General features: G+C 38.6%; 4 protein-coding genes across 4 annotated transcripts in view; 2 read left to right on the top strand and 2 right to left on the bottom strand.

The window, feature by feature from the left end:
- LOC128745208 (uncharacterized) overlaps positions 1-12,595 on the top strand; it is a 308,635-nt gene that overhangs the window by 99,315 nt on the left and 196,725 nt on the right. The gene's annotated exons all lie outside the window — the stretch shown is intronic.
- On the top strand, positions 2,940-4,956 carry LOC128745215 (synaptic vesicle glycoprotein 2B-like). Its single transcript, XM_053842240.1, has 5 exons — positions 2,940-3,052; positions 3,113-3,234; positions 3,297-3,621; positions 3,678-4,667; positions 4,736-4,956. Exons 2-5 carry the CDS (start codon positions 3,123-3,125, stop codon positions 4,932-4,934), a joined length of 1,626 nt encoding a protein of 541 aa, XP_053698215.1. The 5' UTR covers positions 2,940-3,052; positions 3,113-3,122; the 3' UTR covers positions 4,935-4,956.
- LOC128745220 (aspartate aminotransferase, cytoplasmic) lies at positions 5,094-7,975 on the bottom strand. The gene is made up of 4 exons (XM_053842246.1): positions 7,439-7,975; positions 6,233-6,892; positions 5,867-6,175; positions 5,094-5,805 (listed from the first exon to the last, which is right to left on the bottom strand). Exons 1-4 carry the CDS (start codon positions 7,545-7,547, stop codon positions 5,651-5,653), a joined length of 1,233 nt encoding a protein of 410 aa, XP_053698221.1. The 5' UTR covers positions 7,548-7,975; the 3' UTR covers positions 5,094-5,650.
- On the bottom strand, positions 8,599-10,565 carry LOC128745212 (putative zinc finger protein 286B). Its single transcript, XM_053842233.1, has 3 exons — positions 10,457-10,565; positions 9,367-10,392; positions 8,599-9,311 (listed from the first exon to the last, which is right to left on the bottom strand). Exons 1-3 carry the CDS (start codon positions 10,472-10,474, stop codon positions 8,610-8,612), a joined length of 1,746 nt encoding a protein of 581 aa, XP_053698208.1. The 5' UTR covers positions 10,475-10,565; the 3' UTR covers positions 8,599-8,609.

The raw sequence follows: 12,595 nt of genomic DNA, 5'->3' as shown, positions 1-12,595 counted from the left end.
TTTTGAAAATTTTATACAAAACACAGAGCGGTTCAGTTGACCAAGCAACAAAGTTAACATTAAGAAGATTAACGAGGGAGTGAAAAAATCGGTAGAGGACACTAGGAAAACGCGCAAAAGGGGTCAAACGAGATATAAAAGGAAAGTGATGGGACACGTCCCAGATAACACAAAATCGTAATAGAAAGTTCACATTAAATCGTTTTCATGTCAACTTCACATTAGAATTGTATAATGATTAGAGTATGTCAAATCGAAGTGAACAATAAGTTGTTTTGCAGTCGTGCGTGTCTTCATATACAATTCATGACTGTGAATTATAAAGCAGGATAGACAATTACAATTTTTTTTTTGTATGCCAGAAGGGCATTGGGTTAAAAGGCCACTGCGACAGTCTTAATGATCGTCTTTTGTGGCAGGCCCCGATTGCTGTACACAGTTTACGGATCGCTCATACCCATTGATGGAGTTGAGCGGAATAGTTGTAATCCTGTGCCCCAATTCGGTACTACATGGTTCATAAAGCCAATGACCGTTTTGGGATTTAGGCTCCATACCTGATATGGAGTAAGAAGGAAACTTCCTAAGAAGTTGTGCCTTGATAATGCAAGAGCTCCGCAATAGCAGAGCAGATGCGCTGAACTTTCAGGTTCAGAGTTACAAAAGCGGCAGGTGTCAGATGATACCTTGCCGATATTCTTTAAATGATAAAGACAATATTTGATTATATCTATATCATATATTCAGGAGTATTTAGTTGCGTGTTATAAAAACTGCGCAAAATAGAATTACAAATAGTTGTCAAAATTTTCGCACGTATATCGCCTTCACTTTGGTACATATATGTTCTTATATGGCGTGAAATATAACTTTTTCGTTCAGATATGATTTCGTATACCTCAGTTGCAATCGACATATACAAATCAAATGGTTAACTGGGGTTAGGGGAAAATGGGACAGCAAAAAAAGAAAAGAAAAACAGGAATGGACTAAAGCAAAAGGTAAAACGGGCGAGAAAAAGATAAATCGGTATAAAAAAGAGAGCCGAAAACAGAATAAACGTGACAGAAAAAAAAGCAAAGCCGATGCATCAAAAAGAGGAAATCAGACGAAAAACTGAAAGTGAAAAGGAGAAAGGGAAGAGGAAAGACTGAAAATGGGAAAGAAAATAGCAAAAAGCGAGCGAAAAATGAGAAAAAACGAAAATAAGAAAACGAAAAAAATGAAAATAAGAAAAAATGGAACAGGAAACGCAGGGAAAAAGTGGAAAAGCAGAAGAAAGGTGGCGTGAAAAAAGAGAAAGGAAATGAACCGTGACAGCATGGAAGGGAAAATGGCACATAAAACGAGAGAAATGGAAAATAGGAACAACGAGGCAAAATAGAGGAGACTGAACAGAAAAATAAGAAAGACGGAAGAGAAAAAAAAGAAGGAAAAACGTTAAAGAAAACGAAGAAAATGACAAATTAGCAACAATAGAAGAGGAGAAAAAGAGAAGAAAATATTGGAAAATGGAAAAACGAGAACAGAAAAAGAGGAAAATGAAAAAAAACACAAACGGGACAAAACGCAAAGAAGACAGAACGTGACAGAAAAGCACAACCTTATAACAACAAGAACAGAACAGATGAAAACGGAAAAATAGAAAAGGAGTAGTTCACGGGATAGAAACCAACATAACACGAACGAAAAAAAGAGGAAAAACCAGCATAAAAATGAAAAACGGCAGAAAAAAGACGAAAAACTAAAAAAAACGAGTTTAAAACGGAAGCAAAGAAACGGATAACCGCTAAACGGAGCACAGGAAAAACAGACCAAAGAAAAAAGTAAAACAAAGTAAAGCAAAGAAAGCAAAAGTAGAAAAGTGAGTAAAAATCAAGAAAACGGCACAGAAAAAAAGAAAAACGGAATAGAAAAGATGTAGAACGTGTGAGAAAGCAGGACGAAAAATGTTAATCCTAATTTCAAGTAAAACTTCGTGTCGATTTTACAATTCTATTCTGTATTTCGAACGGATTGGTTTTCGAACGAAAGTGGATGGTATTCTGCGATCAGCCAGCAAAATCAAATGGCCAAAACGACTCGTTCGAAACAAGTCGAACAAAATAAAAGTCCGTTCGAAATACAGAATAGGGGTGAGTTAGTATGCAATGTCAAGTTTAATTGCATGTCCGATTTTAAGCCCAATTCTAAGTCTGATTTAATTCCAGTTTAAACTAATAATGTAATGTATATACTGGACACTATCACTTGTTGTTCTTACAAAATAAAATAAGCAGTTTAAAGTTAAATTTTAGTTAAAATTTATACTTTGATTTCAATTCCAATTTCAAGTTCAATTTCAAATGTAATTCCAAATTTAATCTGAAGTCCAAGTTGAATCTAATTGACGTCTAGTTTCAATTCCAATTTAAAGATAAAAAAAGCAAAACTTTGGGCTTAAACGTCTTTCTAATTTCTAATTCTTTGCTTATCGACAGACTTCGCAGTCGATTTTCATGTTTAATTCCAAGTAAAACTTCCAGTCCAAATTACTCCAAAGATGAGATATCAAAAAATTCTGTTGGCACAACATTTCTGAAGGTATAAGCATACCGAAAATGCAAAAAAAAAAAACGATTTTCGACTTTTCAAAAAAGGGCCCTCCTTAAAATGATTCTATGTCATTTTATCTGTACTAATTCTTAATTGTTCAAGAATGGCTACAGTGAAAATGCTGCATCAGTTAAAATTTTCTAACATAAGAAAGTTGAAAGAAAGCGTATCATATACAACAAAAGACGGACTAGTTAGATATCTAAAGAAACGCCACGGCTATCGTCATAGGTACTTGGCTTGTGTGCCTTCTGTCACGTTGATTTACAATCTACAAACAAAACGTTAACAGAACACTTGCTTAATAGCACATAGAGACTGCAACATGAAGGAACGTTACACAGTTACGATTCTGTACATGATGAAAATGTTGTCCAAAGCTAAACCCTATTCGATAAACAGCCTTAATATCAGCGTAAACAGTTAAAGTTTTCGTAACATCTTTTCGTTCAGGAAGGTAAAATATTCCATATTCACAGTTGAAGACTAGAGTTTGAGCGCTGCAACTAAATTTCAGTGATTTAAAGATGAACAATTTGGAAGTCGAAAACACCTCCGGTGAACCGAACGCTCCGAAGGATTTGAAGGTCATCAACAACTCAGACAGTATTACCTTCGACGATGCTCTTTCAAGGATAAGTGAGTAGAAACTTGTCTGTCCTGAGAGCAGTGCAACAATCAATTCACTTTTTCCAACACAGAATTCGGTAGAATCAACTACATCCTCATCATATTGGCCGGTACAGTTCTGACCGCGTTCCTGTTAGAAACTCTCGGCATCAGTTACGTGATTCCGGTAGCAGAATGTGACCTGCACCTATCAACTCGGGAAAAGGGAATGCTGAGTGCCGTCGGGTTCGTGGGGGTGATCGTCAGTTCACACTTGTGGGGATTTCTGGCGGATACCATGGGCCGCCGAAAAGTCATCGCTCCAACGCTTTGTTTAACGTTCATCGCGACCACGTTTTCCAGTTTTGCAACTAATTTTTGGTCGATAACGATGCTGCGTTTCTTGGCTGGATTTCTGTAAGTTAGCGTCATGAAATGGGATTTACTAGATTCAGTTTCAAATTTTCTGGTAGTGTTTCTGGGTCATCGGCTACCATCTACGCATATCTGGGAGAGTTCCACAACAATCGCAACAGATCGCGTGCAATAATGGGTGCTTCGTTTATATTTGGTATTGGCTGTTTGCTGCTTCCAGGAATCGCGTACATTGTAATCAATCAAGAATGGCAGTTGATGATTCCGTTTCTGCGAGTTGTTTACCGCCCGTGGCGTTTATTTCTAGTAGTTTGCAGTTTGCCGGGCTTGCTGAGTGGATTGGCGTTGTATTGGTTGCCGGAAAGCCCAAAATTTGACCTACACCAGGGCAAGCAACAGCAAACAATTCACACCCTCCAATGGATGCACCACAACAATTCAGGCAAGAAAGTGTCGCCCCTTCCGATCAGTACTATCGTTTCGGACGAGGATGACAAACAGTTCGAAGAACGTCGTGCGGTGTTGACTAACGCCAAAGGATTCCGAGCTACGATGAGACTGGTCTGGGAGCAGACTGCGCCTCTTTTCAGAAAGCCCTATTTAAAAACCGCTTTGATTGTGTGCTTTCTGCATTTTGGGACGTACTTCACCTCGCATGGGATGTATATGTTCTTTCCGGAGATACTGGATAAAATGGTTGAAACGTATGCCGCTGGGATTAGTAATGTTACGTTATGTTCCGTCGTGTACAAACAAGGTTCCAAAATGATGGTCGAAACAGACGTAATGAACACGACCGTTGAGCATGAGTGTAAGCAAACGCTGGACGTTACCACATACGAACTGTCCTTCATTTTGGAAGTTATCTACGCCATGGGCTTCGCTCTGATTGGCGTCATCATAAATGTGGTTGGTAAATTGGCAATCATGGTAGTTGTGTTCCTAGTTTGTGGAATATCGAGTGCCTTGATAGCTTTCGTTAATGTTCCATTGCTTTCGATGTGGCTCTACATGATTCTGGTCATGTCTGGCTTCAGTGGCAGCGTGGTCAACGCTGTCATAGTGGACTCATTTCCGACTAATTTAAGGTAAATCCAATCTGTGCCGCTAGCAATTTTCTAAACTAAATATAAACGTTAGTAATATTGTTTTGCAGGGCAATGGCCGTGTGTATAGCACTGATGTTTGGTCGGCTGGGAGGAGTACTCGGGGCCAACATGCTCGGTTTGATGCTAGATACTCACTGCGAGTGGACCTTCGCGATCTCGGGCTTCGTCTTGTTGCTCTGTACGATACTGTCATTTTTCATTCCCAACATAAATACGTGTGAACGAAAAAGAAAACCGAAAGTTTAAAATTATAAATAAACTATGACTGCGAAAGCACTCAAAAACTTTCTTAAATGCAAAATTTTCGCGTAGTTTTACAGTTTTGGCTGATTGTGATTGTATCACTGTACTAAAAAACTTCTTTCTTAAGCAGTTTTGAAACCTGTCTTCTCTAACTTTTTTTTTAAGAAAACAAATATGAGTTCCGAAAGGACCGGCTTCTATTGCTGTTAGCTTGTTTGTCTGTTTTAGCATGCCTGCAATGTATTCTAAATGCGTGTGTATAAATGGAATATAATAACCGTTGCCTCACCGCTGCAGGTGTTGATTCAATGTTATCGGTAACAAAATTACGGCTAGCAAAAATGAGTCCCTATACCAGTGCTAAAATTTTTTGTTGTCTGTCGCTATTGAAAAATTTGTACACCGTTCACTTCAAATTCATTTTCAATTATATTGGTCTATGCTGTTCCGATTGGGTGTTAAAGTACATTTTTGTATGCTACAACAGTGAAGGAGTTTTGTTCGTTTCACGCTAAAAGTACGTTTGATTTGATTTTAATAGATATAAAAGAATTGCAATTTAGAAAATGCGTCATACGCCTCAAAATGCTTCTGATCTCAGAAACAAACAAAAATATTTAATCTTGTAGGAACGAGTTAAATGTAATAATCTGCTTCAACAGCTGTCGAGAAGAGTAGATCCCTACGCGTTTCTCAGCTTCTATCTGCCACCAAAGAAACTAAATTTTGGAAGTATTGCTAGCCCTAGTAACAGCATCGTGAATCGCTTTGGCGACGTATTTCACATTGTTCTCGTTTAAACCGCACATGCTGATGCGACCGGTCTTCAGCAAGTAGATGCTATACTCTTTAATCAGGATTTCAACTTGTTTTTCTGAAAACGGAAAAAATAAACTTTATTAATCAAATTTCAAGAGATAAAAAACACCTCTCACCGTTTAGTCCCGTATAGGAGAACATGCCAATCTGCTTGGTAATATGCTCCCAAGTTCCGGGCGTCTTCAGCGCGATCAACTCATCGTACAAAGCTTTCCGCATGGCAATGATACGGGAGCTCATCGTCTTAATACATTCCATCCATTCGGCACGCAGGGCGGCATCACACAGCACCCGGCTGACAATTCTACTTCCGAAGGCCGGTGGATTAGAGTACATTCCACGAACCAAAAGCGTTATTTGCGATGCGACTGCAGCAGTAGTTTCGGTGCTCTTCTGGACGACCGTTAGATTTCCAATACGTTCATCTGATAACAATAAGAACCATGAATTATCACGTTAAACATGTAAAACAAAATACTTACTATATAGGCCAAAATTTTTAGCGAAACTCTGCGCACAAAACAGCTCGAAACCCCGCTCAACAAAATACCGCACCGCAAATGCATCCTTGTTCGGGTCGCCACTGGCAAATCCCTGGTAGGCCGAATCGAAGAAAGGAAACAGTTTCTGCTGTTCACACACGTCGGCAATCTGCTTCCACTGCTCCTGCGTCGGATCGATGCCGGTAGGGTTGTGAGCGCATGCATGAAGAATCACTACTGCTCCCGCCGGTGCTGCTTTCAAATCGGCAATCATACCCTCAAAATCAATTCCACGTTTCTCCTGATTCCAGTAGCGATAGGTTCGCGGTTCCGTAAAACCGGCATACACAAACACTTTGTGATGATTTTCCCAGGTCGGTGACGAGTAGTAAAAAGTAGTTCGCTTCAGAATGCGCGCCAGGAATTCGGCACCCACTCGCAGAGCACCGGTTCCCGACAGGGTTTGTACACCAAATGCACGTTTACCCTGGATGGCCTCCGAATCGTCTCCCAGTAACAGGGTGCTGGCGGCATTCGTCACACCATCCATACCAAGCACCGGCAGATATTCGTGATTCAAGCTACCATCGGCCACAATTGCCGCTTCTGCCTTTTTCACAACCGGAAGAATCCATGGTTTACCCTCATTGGTGCGGTAGGCTGGAATTATTAAACCAATGTTAATCTGTTGCAATGTTTCGAAATTTAAACGAAAAAATGTCTCGTAACTGGCTATCGATAAGAAGCTGTTGCTAAGCTTTTGTTCGCATAGCTCATTATCTATCTTGTTCTAAAAATACTTAAACATTGTTTTGAGAGCTCTCATGCCTATTGAAGTGGGACTATCTCGTCTTCTTATATGATGCAATATCCACCAGAAAAACCATCTTTTGCTGTTTCTGAAGAGAAAAAGCACTCAGACGAATATTGCGCTATTTGAAGATTATTAGAATTAGCAAATTGGGTAGTTAAATTTTGCCAGCATTATTGACCTGACCTATTTTTGACCTTCAATAACCTCGAAAAAAAAAACATTTCACTCCACTCACTCCAGGCTGTTTGATATTAGGCTCATGAAAAAATTACAAGCTCGTGTAATCTATTGTATGCATTTGTGTATAAATAAGCTTATTATATAGCATACAACATATGTTTGAAACATTACTAGATGTAGGTACCTTTTCCTTTCGTACCGTTAGAACCTACCTCCAACTCCCAGGTTGACCTTGTTTGGATTGCAATCTTTTACACAAGCTTGGTTCAAGGCAAAAACCTCCACAGGGGGTCCGACTTCAACTCCGGCAAACAGGCTCATTCCGGCGGCAAAAGTGTAAGATTCTCTTCGTTAGCACTGCTGTACAAAATGGCCTAAACTGCGATTGCGAATTATTGTATAATCGCTATTTTCTCTTCTCGGCTTTGAACTGAATGATGGAGTACGACTTCACTGGTGTGGTGCTTGTACGCGCGCCGGTGGAAATATGAAAGGCAGAGCCGATATACTTTTATTGCTTTACGCTTTGACGTGTCAACGAACTATTTTGCTTCGGCTTGCTTTAGTAGCAACCGTAATGGACACGAAACAAACAGGAGGTACAAAATAAACGGTTATATTTCTCTATCAGCCGGTAGCCTTGCGATTAGATATAGATACCAAATTAACAATGCAATTTAATACGAACAAAACGCAAAGATTTTATAATACAGTTCTGTCCGACTAGCACACAAAACAAGTGATAACAGCAAATGATTGTGCACGTGTAGTGGTCTAGTGGTTCTCTTGATGTGATGTTCTTCGCACCGATGCCAGATCAACGGGGATTGTTCATTCGTAATCTTGACAGTAATAATGTTACTAAAGCGTAAATTTATTGGTACATAACTTGATGAGCCCGTTTAAAGCACTCTTTAATTAAACTACACTACTAAATTCCAAATTGTCAGGAGCACAATTTTATGTAGTATGAATATCTGTAGATCTGGCAGCAGTGATTCTACGTCTTGCAAGTTGCGATTTAACCCTTTAACGCCTCTAAAGGACAACATCGTTGAACGACGAGCGATTATTTTTTCGACTTTAAAATGATTATCTGGACGAACGCCAAGGGTAGAACTGCAAATGCTGAATATTCTTTAATGATTTTTCGTTTTTCGTATTCAACGGTCTACTCAAATATTCAAAAAAAAAAAATTCATAAAACATATAAGTATAACGTTTTACTTTCTGCAATACTTTGTTGCGAACCAATCACGGAACTATGTATAATTTGACTAGTTAGGAATTTCGGTTAAATCGCCAAAAATAATACCAGGAATAACAATTGGAAAATCATTTTGGTGAATGATTTTTCCCATCCTCCCCGGGGGAATATTTTATTCAACATTCCATAAAGGAGTAAAAATCATCCACAGGACCCGCGTGGGGACCGTTCAGGTGATGGTCCGATGGGAAGCAATCGCTGGTAAAATCCCGCGAAGCATCGTCCAGCAGGTTATCCGTATCGAAGGGGTGTTCCGCCAGTACGGGTTGCACGGCTGCTAGCGACGGAGTCAACTCCGATTGCTGGTGCGGTGGTATATCCGCTAGCATCACAGACAGGTCGTCGTGTTGCTGTTGTTCCTCCTCCATCAATCCTATTACACTCGCCTCCGGGTGAGACGGCGGCGATAGTGGCTCCAATGGTAAAAGCGAAGGTTGAAGTAGTGGTTGAGCTATCAGTTCTTCTAAAGTTGGAGGCAATGCAGGAACGGCTTCCAGTATAACGTCGCAATTGTTCTCCGGTATAAGAGGATGCGATTTAGCAATATGTTTTTTAAGATCCCACGAAAATCGGAATTTACTTGTACATAGTTTACATCCATGTGGATACTCTGCTGTATGTATCATCATATGCGACCGAAGCTGATAGGGATGGGGGAAACGCATAGGACATATACTGCACTGATGCTTTCGAAAATTTTGCTCATGTAAACGAGTATGTTTGTACAGGATTCCTTTGGTAAAGAATGCTTTACCACAAATCGTGCAACTGTACCGGCGGACATTGGTATGACAATTCATGTGGTCTTTTAAACGATACTAAAAAAAAGTACTATGAAAAATTATATGCAAATATGTATAATCGAAAACGTACCAATTTAAAAAACTTCTTTTTACAAACCGGACATTCCATCCGTTTCTCCTGATCATGAAATACCAAATGCGATCTAAGCGAGCTAGCACCGTTGAATGCTTTCCCGCAAACATGGCAAACCGCCTTTTTCGGTACCGGAGGGGGTGATTTCGATTCATCCTTGTTTTTCGAAACCAAATCAAGGCGCGATTTGTTGTGCTTGTGCAGATGCACTCTCAAACCCATCAACGACGGTAAGGTTTGACCACAAATCTCGCAAGTAAAAGAGCCCAACCGTTTCGAGTTCTGTGTGCCGACCAGCTTGCACGTTTGACGGTGTTTCTTCAGTTTAGTACAGCTCTGAAATATCTCCTCACAGTCCAAACAAACCCACTGAAGCTTTCCATCAACGACCCGTCGTCGCGAATCCGGTTGTCTATTTAGCGTGTTTGTGTCTCTTTTTTCAGTTGGTTTCTCTCGTCTTGCTTTTCTTACTTTTTTCGCTACGGGTTTCACTTCTTGTTCCGACTCTTCCGAAGTAGAAGAAAAAATGCCTAAATCATTGAATGGAGCATCCTCCACTACATCAGTTTTTTCAGTCATAGAACTGGGAGGCGGACTGAAACCTTCGAAGTGCTGCTCCTGTTTACTAAAGTTCAGACTTAGAAAATCGGTAATCACACTTCTTTCCGTAAGCAGTAAACCAATTCGTTTTTGAGCTTCCTCACAGCGGCAGCGGAACTCACGAATGCGACCAAGAAAATCCACACAGCTAGAGCATATCTTCGTACAGCCAGCGCTGCTTTCGATTCCATTGATCGACAACTCATTGATCAGCACCAGATGAAGCTCTGACAAATCCAGCAAACGGGATTCCTCTTTGGCACATAGACGACAAATGTGCAAGAAAAGCTCATGGCCAGAAATTCCGGCACCAGTGCCAAAGCCTAGCGTTGCGCCGGATGATTCTCGCTTCTGAATTAACTCATCCACAGCCGATTCTATTATGTTGGTGATTAGATTGTTGTACTCCGCAATGTTCATTGGCTGGTATTAGGAAGAGTGACTCACTGTATTTAGGTTTTAAATATGAGAAGGAACTTTAGTTTACCTGATTCAAAGTGTCCATGTTGATGAAAACTAGTTTATGTTTAGCCTAAGGAACGTTTTTTCTTTAAGTTTTTTTTAATAACACTTTAACTCATATTATTAAGACCTTTTATTTTTTTTTTTTTTCTCTCGGTTTTGTTTGGCTCAGACCGTCAGATCCATAAAGCCCAGGTCTTGTGGATATGAGAGTGTTGCCAAATTCAGCAATTTAAACGAACCCGAATATTAATCAAAATGTGAATATATCAATATTTCTGTAGAATATTTACTTCATTTGACAATTTATAACGAAAGCATATTAAAATTAACCGTTGTGAATATTATCTCAAACACTCTTATTAATTTTAATTAGGTAATCTGTTAATGATTTATACTCCAACATATCTTTTTTACCTAATAAAATGGTAAGCGGTACATTGTTGTTTAAGAATGAAAAATTAACTCTAATTGAGTTATATTCAGTGCAGTTATATAGGAGGTGAAGAATGTCCTCGGTGCCACCACATTTATCACATTTGTCATTGGGAATTAAGTTCCATTTAGATAATCGGTCCTTTGTTGCAGTATGTCCTGTTCTTATTCTTCCCATAGTAATTATTTCTTTTGTATCTAGATTCATTTTTTTAAACCATGGTTTTTTAGAAACTTGTTTTGCGTGTTCATAATGGAATTTTCCTTTTTCTTCTGAAATGAAAGAGTATTGTTCTTGCCACATCCGTAGAATCTCGGTTTCAAAAATATTTAATGTGTCGTTCTTTGGGAAATTGAAATCTTCTATTAGATTCCTAGTTGTACCCAATTTTGCTGCTTCATCGGCTCTCTCATTCCCTATTATATTGATATGACCTGGTATCCATTGTACTTTTATTTTTGAAATATTTGATTGTGTAATTACATTAATTAATTCGATTATAAGATCATTGTCAGATTTTAAAGCATTTGATAACAATGTGCAGGCACTTTTAGAGTCTGTAAAAATGGCGAGCTCATGTGGATTTTTTTGTAATGTATATTGAATTCCCTTAATGATAGCTATTATTTCGGCGCTCATGATTGTGAAACCTGTCTTAAGTTTACCGCTATATGATATTTTGGCTTGAGGATCGTAAAAACCAAACCCCACATTTGAATCAATAATTGATCCATCGGTGAATATTTGATAACTATTCTTGTATTCGCTCTGTATTAAGTCTGTTACTATAATTCTTTGAACGTTCAATGGTAAGTTTTTCTTTTTTAAACCTATGATATAATCCTTTACTTGTAGTTTTTCGTGAAGCTGAGTTATGTTGGATTTGAAAACTGTTTTTTTGATCATTTGGTAAAATTGATAATTATATAGTGATGCTATTTTTTCTATGTATGAACAATGACGTGGAAGATAGTTTAAACTCATAATTTCCGATAAATTTTTTGTAATTAAACTGTTATTATTATAGTACAAGGTTTTGGTGATTTCTCTGAGTGCTAACGACTCTGCTCTCAATTTAAGCGGGATTTCTCCTGATTCATAAAGAACAACATGGTTCGGTGTTGATTTTAATAATCTTAAACTTGTTCTTAGCGACAACAAATGTGTTGACTCTAAATGTTTAAATGTTGTTTTAGCTGCTATAGCCGTGATTGTGATGCCATAGTCCAAGTGAGGTCTAACAATAGCTTTTGCTATTTTTAATAGTTGTTCTGGATGTGCGCCTGATTTTTTATTTCCAATCATTTTTAAAATGTTAATTTTTTTCTTGGCTTTAGTAACTGTATTTTCTATATGGTTTTTGAAAGACAATTTTGAATCGAGTTGTATACCTAAAATTTTGTGGTTTTCCTTTATGATTATTGGTCTATCGTTAATCTTTATTTCTACATTTGGGTTAAATTTATTGACGAATACTATTGCTGCTGATTTGTCCGGATTGAGTTCCATCCCTATTTCTTTGAACGCTGTGAAAAGTTTTGCTAGAAATTTATTCATCCTGCTTGTAGCTATTTTTACGCTGTATCCTGTTACTATAGCTGTAAAATCATCCGCGAACTGAATGAGTACTTCTTCATCGTTAGTAATTTTATGAATGACTTTTGTGTAGATGTTAAATAGTATTGGGGACAAAGGGCAACCTTGAGGAAGCCCCTTGTTGGTTGTGCT

This window comes from Sabethes cyaneus, chromosome 1, assembly GCF_943734655.1.
Source record: "Sabethes cyaneus chromosome 1, idSabCyanKW18_F2, whole genome shotgun sequence".
Classification (NCBI taxonomy): Eukaryota; Metazoa; Arthropoda; class Insecta; order Diptera; family Culicidae; genus Sabethes; species Sabethes cyaneus.
This window is presented reverse-complemented; position numbering and strand designations above follow the sequence as displayed.

Coding starts and splice junctions, on each gene's coding strand:
- LOC128745220 (XM_053842246.1), bottom strand. CDS start 7,547: ATGAGCCTGTTTGCCGGAGTTGAAGTCGGACCCCCTGTGGAGGTTTTT. Junction 6,176..6,232: donor TAAAAATTTTGGCCTATATA/GTAAGTATTTTG, acceptor TATTGTTATCAG/ATGAACGTATTGGAAATCTA. Junction 5,806..5,866: donor CTCCTATACGGGACTAAACG/GTGAGAGGTGTT, acceptor TTCCGTTTTCAG/AAAAACAAGTTGAAATCCTG.
- LOC128745215 (XM_053842240.1), top strand. CDS start 3,123: ATGAACAATTTGGAAGTCGAAAACACCTCCGGTGAACCGAACGCTCCG. Junction 3,622..3,677: donor CGTTTCTTGGCTGGATTTCT/GTAAGTTAGCGT, acceptor ATTTTCTGGTAG/TGTTTCTGGGTCATCGGCTA. Junction 4,668..4,735: donor TCATTTCCGACTAATTTAAG/GTAAATCCAATC, acceptor ATTGTTTTGCAG/GGCAATGGCCGTGTGTATAG.
- LOC128745212 (XM_053842233.1), bottom strand. Junction 9,312..9,366: donor AAAAGAAGTTTTTTAAATTG/GTACGTTTTCGA, acceptor ACTTTTTTTTAG/TATCGTTTAAAAGACCACAT.